The sequence below is a fragment of the Geotrypetes seraphini genome, chromosome 8 (assembly GCF_902459505.1).
Source record: "Geotrypetes seraphini chromosome 8, aGeoSer1.1, whole genome shotgun sequence".
In the NCBI taxonomy this organism is placed as follows: domain Eukaryota; kingdom Metazoa; phylum Chordata; class Amphibia; order Gymnophiona; family Dermophiidae; genus Geotrypetes; species Geotrypetes seraphini.
In genome coordinates this window covers 99,115,704-99,129,274 of record NC_047091.1, presented here as the reverse complement: position 1 = coordinate 99,129,274, position 13,571 = coordinate 99,115,704, and the positions used below count along the sequence as shown (strand labels likewise).

The 13,571-nt window shown below is 44.4% G+C and overlaps 1 protein-coding gene across 4 annotated transcripts in view; it reads right to left on the bottom strand.

Annotated features, from left to right (window-relative positions):
• The window catches only part of MAST3 (microtubule associated serine/threonine kinase 3), a 254,908-nt gene that overhangs the window by 188,830 nt on the left and 52,507 nt on the right, over positions 1-13,571 (bottom strand). Inside the window, exon 1 of one of the 4 annotated variants that reach the window (XM_033954931.1) lies at positions 4,949-6,151. The exons of the other annotated variants lie outside the window; for them this stretch is intronic. Within the exon in view, the coding sequence (XP_033810822.1) occupies positions 4,949-4,968 (20 nt within the window). The 5' untranslated portion in view covers positions 4,969-6,151. Of the gene's footprint in view, positions 1-4,948; positions 6,152-13,571 lie in introns of those variants that run through there. 4 annotated transcript variants of the gene reach the window in all.

The following is a 13,571-nucleotide window of genomic DNA, read 5'->3' as shown; positions in this document are numbered from 1 at the left end:
AGTCAAAGAGCAACTACCATCACAGCAAAACAATAGGTTCTGACACAGACACTCAAAAAAACATCAGAAGGTGCTTTTACTAGTAGAGAAGGTAGCCTAATGCAGTGGTGGGCAACCACGATCCTCAAGGGCCACAGTTCAGTCAGGTTTTTCAAATAATCCACAATTAATATGCGGGAGATAGATCTGCAGGCACTGCAATGAAATTCTCTGGCTCACTGTTACAGAGGGCTTCACTGAGTTTGATCCTTGGAAGGAAATCAAAACGTGAGCCAGAGAATTTCATTGCACTGGTTTATTGAGAGCCAGTCTAAATCTGCTTTATAAGAGAGATAACATTTTTTTTTTTCAAAACGTACCTTTAAAAACACAACCGTTTGGTTCTTAAACAACAAATTTCAAAGGAAGGTACCCTGGGTACCGGAACGCATATAGTGTTGAGTTACTGAATGTTTTTATGTTACTGACAACAAAGACCCCTACTGGAATGTCTCGACCTTCTCACTTTGTTTTGTTTACAAGTCACTTATCTCTCCATTGCCTAAGGTACAAACATATTGCAAGTCCTCTTGGGAAATACTTACCGTACCTGACTTGTGACTCACCTTAGAAAATGGTGTGAGCTAAATGCTTAACTCCCCCTTTTACAAAACTGTAGCAATGTTTTTTAGCGCCGTCCGTGACAGTAACAGCTCCAACGCTCATAGGAATTCCTATGAGCATTGGAGCTGCTACTGCCGTGGCTGGCGCTAAAAACCGCACTACGGTTTTATAAAAGGGAAAGGAAAATAAATAAACAGCCCATATTATCCTGGGAAAGGTAGTGCTGGGGTGATCATGCTTGTGAGGGAGGGGGGGTCAAGGGGCCTACAACTTAATTGGGGGTACAAGAATGAAGGTTTGCCTAGGATGCCTAATATCCTTGCACCATCCCTGTATTGCTTTATTGCTCTCCGGTTTTAGGAGAATGCTTAAAAAATCCCCCCACCCCAGAAAAAAATTGCAAGCGTGAAAAAGGTAATGGCTCTTAAGCATTTGCCCAAACACAGATTATTGAGCTACAGTAGACAGTAAAAATCTCCCCAAGGATGTGTCTGACCATTGTAGCCAAGCAAGCAGATGAAAGAATCAAACAAACAATCTCGTACAGTGTGTCTCCATATCAGTAGAACAGAGGCGGACATCCTCGATGGCTACAACCCAGTCAGGTTTTCAGGATTGTCCCAATAAATATGCATGAGATCTATTTGCATACAAACAGAACTTGTGCATCATCAGGGAAATCCTGAAAACACATCTGGGTTGTGGTCCTGAAGGACCAAGTTTGCCTACCCCTGCAAGTTCCCTTGCTTCAGGCTTTCAGATCACAGGCTGTACCAAAGCTTGTTCAAATCAGGGGGAGGCAAGCAAGGTACACAAAGAAGTCTATTTTCAGGATGTCCACTACAGTACTCATACTCATGTGATATTTGCTTATGTTTCCCAGCCAGCCAGCTATGTTTTCAGGATTACCATAATGAATATGCATAAGATTGATTTGCATACCCCTAGCCTCTAAAATATGCAAATCTATCTCATACATGTTTATTACAGATATCCTAACCAGACCGGTTAGGTGTGCTTTCAGGTCAGAGTTGATAAACCCTGATCTATGGAACCTAATTTGGATACTCTGTTAACCACCAAGGACCAGTCTTGAATAATTTCTGTCTCTAAGGACTAGAGTAGTACAAACCTTCCAGATAAACTCTGGTCATTTGTGTAAACGCTAGAGTGCCTTGAAATGGGAACTTTTACACCTCCCCCCCCAACAAACCCTTTCAAGATTGTCTCAGATTCAGATATAAGAACTGGGGTGACTAGTACAGAAATATCAAGGTGAACCAATAGAGTGAGATTTTCCAGACAATGCATCCAGGGTATAAATCTAGAAAGAATTTTGTGCAAATGGAAATTTAAAAAAAAAACCCACGCCATAAATATTTGCTTTTTCTTTGGACACACTCAAAGGATATAGAATGAAGGCAATCCGGGTAAATGATTTGCGCTGAAAATTTCCCTTCAGAGACTGTTGCAGAAAGCTACCACTTTATCTACCAAGCAGTGGGGGCTTAATGGGGCTGTTAACTCACGCAGAAGACATGTCAACAAACTCCTTTAAAATGGATGGTGGTAAAGCCATTAAGCATTTCACTGCAACAGAAGGTAATAGTGGGTTCTGATGCCCAGAAAATATGGGAAAATTTTTGCTAGCTCCAGGACAGCATAGAATAGTTGGATGAGAGGACTGGGTGTGTAGTGACGCCCCCCTCTCTCTCCTGAACAGACCCCCCTGCCCCTGACAATTAAATATTTTGTGTCTAGCAACATAACGTTCTCCCTTCTTCCCCCTGACTTCATAAAGCCCTAGTTTTTAGCCAGGAGGGGGTTAGCGCGTGATGAAAAGTCACGCACATTAGCCCCGCTAGCACGGCTTGATAAAAGGAGCCCCTAGTCTAGAGACATTCCTTCCTTCCTCTGACCTGACCCCCCAACTTAAAGCAAAACTTTCCCTGGTGTCTAGTGGCTCTAATGGCAGTCTGTCCTGCCAGTGATACACAGAGGGGCATTATAAATTAAAATACATGGAGTCAATTAATTTATGCTTTTTATTCAAGTGTGTAGTATAGTTTACATTCCTGCTCCTTGTGCATCCCAGTTACAGAGTTCAATGTTATGTTAAGTGTTGACTTATATCCCACCAAATCCTTACATATTGCAGTTCTAAACGGGTTACAATTTGCATATAGCTTTACATCTTATCTACTTACAAAGATTGGGCAGGTCATGATGTTACATCCTTAACAATTATTATATGAAACTATATGTACATATCAAGATTGGATAAAATATGTAAATTGAAATAAGAACATAGTAGAGCCATGCTGAGTCAGACTGAGGTCCACTGAGCACAGCATTTTGCCTTTTATAGTAGCCAGTCCATAAGAACATAAGAAAATCCATACTGAGGCCTAGATGCACCAAAGTCAGCAATCATCACTAAACCAGTTTTGACTGCTTTAGCAACGATAGCATTTACTGACATGATGCACAAAATGGCTCATTGCATGTTTTTCCCCTCAATTGCCCAATTCACATTCCTGCCATGCAAATTAGCTATTTAATATTAAAACCCCATGCAAGCTACCCAAGCGAATGATGTAGTAACATCACTTGGTGATGCACAATAAAATGCCATTAAAAAAAGAGACTAGTCAAGTTGTTTATCTGTCTTACCGGCACATTTTTTTAATGGGCACAGATGCTGTGCATGTGTTACACTTGCATAATATCTGTCCCATTAAAAAAAGCACCCCACCCACCCCCCTCTACAGCCCTCCTCAACAAACAGGGACCGACCCCACCGCACCAGTTCAAATTGGCAAGAAGGATCCCCACACACATACGAGAGAAAATTGGCAGGAGGGATGCCGCTCCCTCCTGCCATGGTGACTCCCTCACACCAAGAGAGAAAATAGGCAGGAGGGATACCCACTTCCTTCCTGCAATGCTGACCCCCCCTTGCGTGAGAGAAAATAGGCATTTGCTGTGGAAGACTCGCTACTGCAGCTTTATAAAAAAGGCCCTTACAGTTTAATGTGCACTAATTCCCTTAGGGCTCCTTTTATGAAGCCGTGTTAGCGGTTTAACGTGCGTAATAGTGCGTGCTAAACTGTCAGCCGCGCTAGCCGCTACCACCTCCTCTTGAGCAGGTGGTAGTTTTTCAGCTAATGCGGGATTTAGCGTGTGATAAAGCCGCTAACGCGGCTTCGTAAAAGGAGCCCTTAATGTGTGGTTTTTAAAAAATTATTTTATTTATTGAATTTCAAAATATAAACAAGCAAACTTTACTTGAATGCAGATTTAGAAATTAAAAAATCAACTTTATATCACAAAACATACTAAGAAATTGTAATTAATTATTTAGTCCACAAATTAAATGAACAGGAAAATAAACAAAGAAATATATATTAATCATAAGGACAGCTTAGGAGAACAAATACCTGACAGCCAGTTCATTAAACTGCGGGCGACGCTATTGTACCAATCGTCACCCCCTCCCCCCTTTTTTAGCCACAATAAATTCCAGCAATTGTTTCGATTAAAAAAAAAAGAAAAATTTTCCCTTCTAGTGAAACACAGCATTTTGCAGGAAATTTCAAAACAAAAGATGCTCCCAAAGCTTGGACCCTTGGTCTATATACCAAGAAGTCTTTTCTTCTCTTCTGTGTCACTTGATATATGTTCGGAAACAACTGAATTGTCGAACCGAAAAATGTATTATTCATATGTCTAAAGTAAGTTTGAAAAATTAAATCTCTATCAAACTCCAAGGCAAATGTCACTATGAGAGTAGATCTTTCAGTTTTTACTTCCAGTGAGTTCTCCAAACAAATTAGTCAAATTCATTCCACCCTTTTCCATTCCCACTAGTCCAGTGGGGGTAGAACTATCTTGCTTCTTCCCCAGGGAAATATATTGAGCCCTAATTATCAGTGGTAGACTTTCCATTGGTATTAACAAAGTCTCTTTCAGATATCTCCGAACCATTTCGACCGCTGATATTATAGGAGATTTGGGAAAATTTAACTACCTCAGGTTATTCCTCCTCTGCTTATTTTCCATATACTCCATTTTTTTTCTGAATAAAGGCTATTTCTTTAACAATCTTCACTTCTAAAGTTTTAATTTGATTAGCCTGTTCTTCATGTCTCTCTATATTCTCACTTTGTTCTTGCAACATTTCACCATGGACATTTACCTGGGAGCTGATAGAGGCACAATCAGATCGTACCATAGATACTGCATTTTTGAGATTGGAGTCCATGATTATAATAGCTCTCCCCAGTTCATCCATATTTACATCAGCAGGCTTAACAAACTCTCCACAATGATCGTATTTACTCACGGGAGATAAGATCTCATCATCCTCTGTGTTGAGTGTTGGTGTCTGAGCTCCAGCGAGGTCCCTCTCTGCCAATAACTCTCCTCCCACTGCTCCTCCAGGGCTCAACAGCTGCATTTCTTCTTGAGCAGACTGTATTGCCTCTCTCTCCACAGGGCTCTCTCTTCCGGGTTGGAGAGGATCCTGCCCCTGGATCGGGCTAAGCGAGAACCGATCTAAACTAAGGTTCACCATGGAGTTCGGCAGTGTCTCCATCGTCTGGCGTTATTCTCACATCCATTGTCATCTGCACTAGGTTTTTGGAGCTCCCGGACACTGGAGAATTTGGCCGGGTTGCTCCCTTCCTCTTCCCCATTTCAGCATGATTGCTAGCAACACGAAGAAAAAAACTTTATGAAGCCAAACAGCTCAGGTAAGAGAAAAAGGGTCTGTTCCAAGCATACAAGGCAGCAAAATGGAAAAGACAGAATCAGGAGCTGGCAACAGAGCAGAAGGTGTCAGATTAGGGTGACTTGCTCCAGGAGCACAGATTTATTCTCTCTCTCTACAGATTTCCTCTTAAAGAAAAGAAACCGCTCCTCGTTACCTCTTCTGGGGTGCTGAAGTGCTCATTATACCCTCATAGGTGGCACTTATGTCACCTGCATGGTTCTCAGCTGGACTATTTACAGCTTCTCTGTGGTCTGCGTCCCGTATATGGCAATCCAATTTAGAACTGTAGAGGGCTTCAATGGAAACTCCATTAATTGGAACGTGAGGACAGTGCCAGGCAGCCTTTTACGGTCTGTGTCCGACAAATGACAAGACGGATTCAGATAAGCTGAGTCAGGCTTCCTTGGCAGCTCCAGTAGTTGGAATGTAAGGACAATGCTGAGCAGACTTCTACAATCTATGTCCCAGAAATGCCAAAGAAAAACAATGATCAAGTATCTTATATCACAATCATTTGTTGGTTTAATCATGAATTTATAATGAGCATGGCACCAACTTCCCTTAAAAATTAAAAAAGGAAGTGCATAGCCTCCCTCCCCCACTGTGTCAACCTTTTTTGTCTTTCTATCCTATTACGACTGTAGTTCTACCCCTCTTTCCTATTTGTTTCAGCCTGTCTTGTTTTGATTCATAAGAACATAAGAAGTTGCCTCCACTGGGACAGACCAGAGGTACATCGTGCCCAGCAGTCCGCACCTGCGGCAGCCCATCAGGTCCATGACCTGTTAGGTGGTCCCTGACTTTTCCTATAACCTATCTCTACTTCTATCTGTACCCCTCAATCCCCTTATCCTTCAGGAACTTATCTAAACCTTCCTTGAACCCCCGTAGCGTGCTCTGCCCTATCACAACCTCCAGGAGCGCATTCCATGTGTCCACCACCCTCTGAGTAAAGAAGAACTTCCTAGCATTTGTTTTAAACCTGTCCCCTTTCAATTTCTCTGAGTGCCCCACATACCTGTGGTTCCCCACAGTCTGAAGAATCTGTCCCTGTCTACCTTCTCTATGCCTTTCAGGATTTTTAAGGTTTCTATCATGTCTCCTTTAAGTCTCCGCTTTTCCAGGGAGAATAGCCCCAGCTTTTCCAACCTGTCAGCGTATGAAAAGTTTTCCATACCTCTTACCAATTTAGTTGCTCTTCTCTGGACTCATGTCTTAATTATACTGTATACCCCCAAAGTTTTTATACTTTTAAAATATAATGTACACTGCTTAGACAATTTTTAAGTCAGTGGACTCAACTCGTGGCCCGGGGGCCACATGCGGCCCGCCAGGTACTATTTTGAGGCCCTTGTTCATGTCTCTTTAGCTATAAATTACAATATTATTATCAAGACTTGGAAAGATTTATAAACTATAGCGAGTTTTACCTCATGCAAAATTGTCATTTCTTTAATAAGACATTTAACTATTTTTTCTGAGGCCCTCCAAGTATCCTCAAATCCAACATGTGGCCTTGCAAAGGGTTTGAGTTTGAGACCACTGTTTTAAGTGGCACATCAAATTTTATTAAACTTGAAACTTGAGAAGACTGGATTCAGGCCTTTATGGTATGGTACTATGACTGCCTCTACTGCATTCAAGATGAAGTTGATAGCTTTCCTATTCACAGGAGCATCTGGAAATGCAAATTAATTGGACTTAATGGTCTGCAGGACAGGCTAGCAAACTGGGTACTCTTTCCTCTGAGGTGTAAATCCTTGCGCACAAAGTGGGCGCAGATTTCAGTGTTAGCACTATTTTATAAATGGCGCCCAACTCAGAGTGCTGTGCATAGAATAACACTTGGTGTTCATTTTTTTCAGCACCCAAATTTGGCATCATTTACAGAATCCAACTCTAAGGCCCAAATTCTATACATGTCACCTACAAAAAATCAGTGCCAACTAGTGAAGACTAAGCACAATTCTATAAAAGTTATGGGGCTCATAATAATAATAAAAAAAAACAACGTTCAAAAAGTGGCCTACATCGGTACTTGGACAATCCAAAAAACAGATCATCCACGTACCGATAATCAAAGCTGGTTTTAGATATATCTAAAACCAGCTTAGGCCTTTACCCTGCCTCAAAACACCTAGAGCGAAAAAATTTGTTTTTAGAGGAGGGGAAAGGGCAGGAGGTGGGCCGACCTAGACTTAGTTGTACAGCAAGTATAACCAAAAACTTTAATAGGTTGCCGAGTCGGAACTTATACGTTTTGACTTAGCCCAAGTCAAAACAGGTATAAGTTCCGAATAGGGGCCGCTGAGCTGATCGCAGCTGCTGTGATCAGCTCAGCAGCCCAGATAACCTGTCCACCCACCACCACAATGATCGCAGCAGGAGAGATGCCTAATCTCCCTTGCCGCAATCGTGATCTCCCCGAACTGCTGTGAACCGCGGCAGGAGAGATGCCCAATCTCTCCTGCTGTGATTGCAATCTACCCCCTGAACCCCAACAATACCGGCAGGAGGGAGCCCAACCCTTCCTGCCGAGGTACAAGTCCCCCACGACCCACCATCCCGAAAATATCGGCAGGAGGGAGCCCAAGCCCTCCTGCTGGAAGGTAACCCCCACCCCTCTCAAATACGGGGAGGAGGGATCCCAGGCCCTCCTGCCCACAGCGCAGCCCCCCTGAACTCCCAATCACAACCCGAACGGCCTTCCCTAACCCCGCGACGTCCCAACCCCAACCCTCAACTTACGTTAAGTTGGCCGGATGTATGGGTCCTAAGGCTGTATGACCGGCAGGACTGCCATCCTCTGAATGGCAGACCTAGAGCCTGATTGGGCCAGGCGTCTAAGGCCCCTCCCATAGGAGGGTCCTTAAGCGCCTGGGCCAACTGGAATTGGCCCAGTTGCCTTAGGCCCCTCCTGTGGGCGTGGCCTTAGGCACATGGGACCAACCCATCCCAAGGGGGGGGGCGTAAGGCAACTTGGCCAATTCCAGTTGGCCCAGGCACCTAAGGCCTCTCCTATGGGTGGGGCCTTAGGTACCTGGCCCAATCAGGCCTTAGGCCCGCCATTCAGAGGATAGCGGGCCTGCCAGTCAAATGGGCTTGGGACCCGTCTGGCCAGCCAACTTAACATAAATTGAGTTGGAGTGTTGGGGTTGGGCTGTGGGGGGGGAGTGAGGTTAGGAAGGGCCATTCGGGGGCGATCAGGGGGGGGGTGCGCCATGAGAAGGAAGGCCTGGGATCCCTCCTGCTGGTATTTTTGGGATGGGGGTCGCGGGGGACTTGCACCTTGGCAGGAAGGGTTGGGCTTTCTCCTGCCAGTATTTTCAGGGGATCACGGGGCGGGGGGGTGCACCTCGGCAGGAGGGGTTGGGCTCCCTCCTGCCAGTATTGTCGGGGTTTGGGGGGGATCGTGATCGCGGCAGGAGAGATTAGGCATCTCTCCTGCCACGATTGTTGCGGGGGGGGGGGGGGGATTATGTAACCAGTGTTTTTGATAGACACTGGTTACATAATCCAGTTTTTAGGCGAAAGACTGGCCCCTCCTTCGCCTAAAAGGTCTTGTTTTGGGGCATTTGGGACTTGAGCAGTTTTTGGGTTGATAATGTGTTCTAAGGTTAGATGTAGTGGTGGTCTGGGCGATTAAACTGCTGAACGTAGAGGTAGGCCATACTGAAAAAAACCCTCATTTTGAACGTTTTTTTTGAGAATGGAAATTTTCCCTGCTGCTACTTTCAGTGTTTAGGGCTTTAGGCCAAAAGGGCACTTAGACTTTTTTTTTATTATGCACCTTCATGTGTATTATATTGACTCGCACTTAGCGCTGCCTATCATATATACTCGAATATAAGTCGAGACCCCCCAGTTTTCCCCCCAAAAGGAGGAAAATGGTTGATTTGAATATAAGTCAGGCGGCTTAACATTCAAGTGCCCTGTCCTGACAGGATCTGCACCCAGCATCCCCTCCCTCCCCTGTCAGGCTCTGCACCCAGTCCCCTCCCTTCCAGGCACTGCACTCAGCCCCCTTCCCTCCCTCCCTCCCTCCCACCCAGGCTCTCCATCCTGTCCCCCCTCTCCGCCCTGTCCATTGTACCTCCCATGCCGCTGGAATCCCTGGTGGTCCAGAGGTGTAGCAGGCAGGAGTGAGTTTTCCACACTCCTGTGCTGCTGCCAAACTGGTCGCTCACTGCTGTGAGTTCCAGCTTCAAACACTTTGGCGCTGTTTCTGAATGGCTCCCACAAATTCTCGTGAGAATTCATGGGAGCCATTCATGAAGTCGCTCAGCGCTGAGCAGCACCAAATAGTGCTCCTGCATGGTATTGCTCAGCGGCTGAAGCCGGAACTCGTGGCTCGCTCTTGCCCGCTACACCTCTGGACCACCAGGGATTCCAGCAGCAGAGGAAGCATAATGGGCAGGGCAGGGAGGGGGGACAAGTTGCAGAGCCTGGCTGTCCGGCAGAGGCCTTCAATAAGTCTGGGAGGGGACTGGGTGGGTGCTGGGTGCTGGCCTGAATTTAAACTAGGACCCCCATTTTTGGGCCAATATTTTCTGATTCCTTTGTTTCTACTCATGTGCATCTGCAGTAACCCAGCACTTCTCACTGCCTCTCCTTACACATAAGAATATTACTACTGGGTCAGACCAATGGTCCATCTATCCCAGTTTCCTATTTCCACAGTAGCCAATCCAGATCACAAGTACCTGGTAAAAACCCAAATAGTAGCAACATTCCATGCTACTGATCCAGGGCTACTGAAGCAGTGGCTTCCCCCATGCCAGTCTCAATAGCAGACCATGGATTTTTCCTGCAGGAACTTGTTCAAACCTTTTTAAAACCCAGTTATACTAACTGCTGTTACCAATCCTCCAGCAATGAGTTCCAGAGCTTAGCTATTCTTTGAGTAAAAAAATATTTCTTCCTATTTGTTTTAAAGCTATTTCTATGTAAAATTAAAATGTTTTCTGAGCCTGAAACACATGGGGAATGGGGGTTTGAAGGGGTCTCTGTATGCATGGATGGATCTTCTGTTTATATGTTATATTGCCACCTGGTGGCTGCATTGGAAAATAGCATTTGCAGGTATTCTCTACATGTCTCACCAGAGATAAACCTTTGTTTTACTTGGCTAGGTGCAAAATGGAGTGTGTGAGAACCTATTTCTTCAGATAAGAACTCTCCATTACCTCTACCTGCCTAAAGGTCCACAGAAACCTCTCTGATAACATCTCTTCTTGTATAACGAATCTCCAATCCTGGGCTCTTACCATTCAAATGAAACTAAACGAGACCAAAACAAAACTACTTTGGCTCGGTCCAAAATTAGATCAGCTACCCACCCTCATCCCACTATCCTCTGGCACCAAACTGCAGCTTGAGCACTCAAGCAAAGTTCTGGGAATCATCATTGACTCCACACTGTCCTTCAACGATCACCTCAATTCCTTAGTAAAAAAATACTTTTTCAATCTTCACATGTTAAGGAAAGTAAGATCCTGCTTCCACCAACAACACTTCGCTGTCCTCATTCAATCCATTATTCTATCCAGACTGGTTTACTGCAACTCCATCTACTTAAGCCTAACAAAGAAAAATCTTCTCAGACTTCAGCAGATTCAGAACACCGCGGCTAAACTAATCTTCGCAAAAAGCAAATTCGATCACGTCTCCCCGCTTCTGTCTAAGCTTCACTGGCTCCCAGTTATCCTCAGGGTTCACTACAAATGCGCCTGTCTAGCCTTCAAGTCTCTACACGGCATCCTTCCTTCCCTTTTTCCAATATCTTGGCTCTCCTCGAATCCTAACTCCACCAGATCCACTCAAAAATTAAAATTATCCTTCCCCTCTTTAAAAAGCATATCCCATACAGGAAAACTTGGGACATCCCTCCTCTTCAGGATCACCGAGCTATGGAACAGCTTTACTGCCCCTCTTTGGAGTTCGACCTCCCTCCAACGCTTCCGAAAACATTTGAAAACTTGGCTTTTCTCTAAAATGTAACTACTCCCTCCCTCTCCATTATACTAAGTCCCCTTCTTCTTTCCATTGGAGTTCCTTTCTATATTATTTACTAAGCCCTTCTTCTTTCCATTGGAATTCCTTTCTAGATTACTGGTAATTCCTGTAAACCGTGTCGAGCTCCACTTCTGTGGAGATGATGCAGTATACAAACTTAAGGTTTAGTTTAGTTTAGAAAGCATTGCCTTTTCACCTGATTAGCCAGTTAGTCAAATAAGGCCTCAGTTCATATGTGGCACAATTCAAACACTTCCCCAGTTATTCTTGTTATCATGTCATCATCATCCTAATCTCTATTTTCCAGTTTGTACCTTCAATAAATATTAATGGATTTTAAGAATCAGTCTGTCTTTCTGTATAATGCTGAATGAGAAGTTAGCTATCCAAATACTGTAGTTGTGCAGTGTGATATGAAGCAAAGGTGGAGCAGTAGGGACATAAAAAAAACCTGGCAAAACTCACGATTTAATCAAAGCTATAGAAAAGCAGGAAGCACATTACAAGTACTGCAGTTGGTCTCTTTTCAACTAAGATCCAAGCACAGGATTCTAGTCATGGAGCCTTCCGAGCAGTGGCGTACCATCATTTTTTGACACCCCCCAATATTTATATGGAAAACATGATTTTTAGCTATCAATCCACACATCGCACAAGAAGAATGTACCTAGGAAAAGGCAGCATCTTACATACTGCAGTGAGCAGTAGAACATCAATACACCAATTGTAAAACTAAACAAGCCAGACTAGTATAGATCGTTCTTGCACAGTCAGTGCTAACAGAGAACCATGTCTTTCGTACACACAGAATACAGAAAATTTCCAGGGCCTTCTTATCGATTTGCTGTTTCTCTCTCCTTCACTTTCTGCCCTACATCCATCTTTTTTCAACATCAAGTGTGTAGACCAAAGGACTCAGACACTGCACACTGCAAATAAAATCAAAATAAAAAGCTTAGCCTTCCAGCTTCCTGAAGTAGGGTAGCGAAACACAGACTTTGTTGGAGCCTTGAACTGACCTTTTCAGATAAGAGGTCTACTGTTAAACAGCTTTTGTAGAGCCATAACATTTGCTACTCCAGTAGAAGCGAGAGTCCTTGCTCCATGCAATGTGTTATGATTAAAATTCAAGCACCTTTCCAGCGACATTGTACTACCGCTGCTGTGGCGCCTTGCTAAAGAGCTTAAGAGCACATTAAATATTTAAAAGCCTTTAAATGTTATATGATGATATTATTTGAGAAACTTGCCCAGAATTGATGAGAGGGGGGCCTTTTGTTCTATTTTGAAAGTATTGCCCCCTCAAGTGGACTGTAATTTAAAATCCCCGGTCTGTTTGGATCAAACCTACATCCATCTTTGGCATTAACTTTCAATATTCAACTTTCCTCAATTTTTCTTCTTCCTTCTCAATTCTATCTACTATTCCATATCTTCCTTTTCCATCTATCCATGTGCACCAACTCCTCCCTCTCTCTGCCCTTCTCCTCCCCTCCATCCATGTGCACCATATTCTCTCTCTTTCTTCTCCCCTATTCCCATCTTTTCTTAAACAGCATTTTTTTCCATCTCTCTTCCCTTCACCACCCCTCTCATTCCGGTGCACCATTTCCTCTCTCTCTCTCCCCTTCCTCTCCAAACCTGTGCCGCATCTCTTCCCTCCCTCTCTCTCCCTCCTTTAATGGTCAGACATCTTTCTCTTCTCTTTCCCTCAGTCTGGCATCAATCACTCTCCCCTCCTTCCCCTTTGTGGTCTAGCATCTCTGTTCTTCTCCCTCTCCTCTATCTCTCTCTCCTCCTTCCCTTCACTATTCTGGCATCTCTCTCTCCTTCCCTCCCCCTCCAGTAGTCCATGTCTCTCCTTCCCTTTCCCCCTTCTTATGATCTGGTATTTCTCTCCTTCCCTTCCTTCTTCCTCCCTACCCTAGTCTGGAATCTCTTTCTCCTCCTTCCCTTCCCTGGCAACTCTCTCTCTCCTTCCTTTTCTCCCTTCTTGTGGTCTAATATCTCCTCTCCTCTCCCCTCCTCCTCCTCCTATTCCCTACTGTGGTCTGGCATTTCTGCCCTCCCCTTTCCTTCCCAGCCCTGGAAGTCTGGCATCTTTCATTTTTCCCTCTCCATCCCCTCGGTCCAGCATTTCTCTAATGACCCTTCCCCTGCAATATCCCAGTGACCCGAC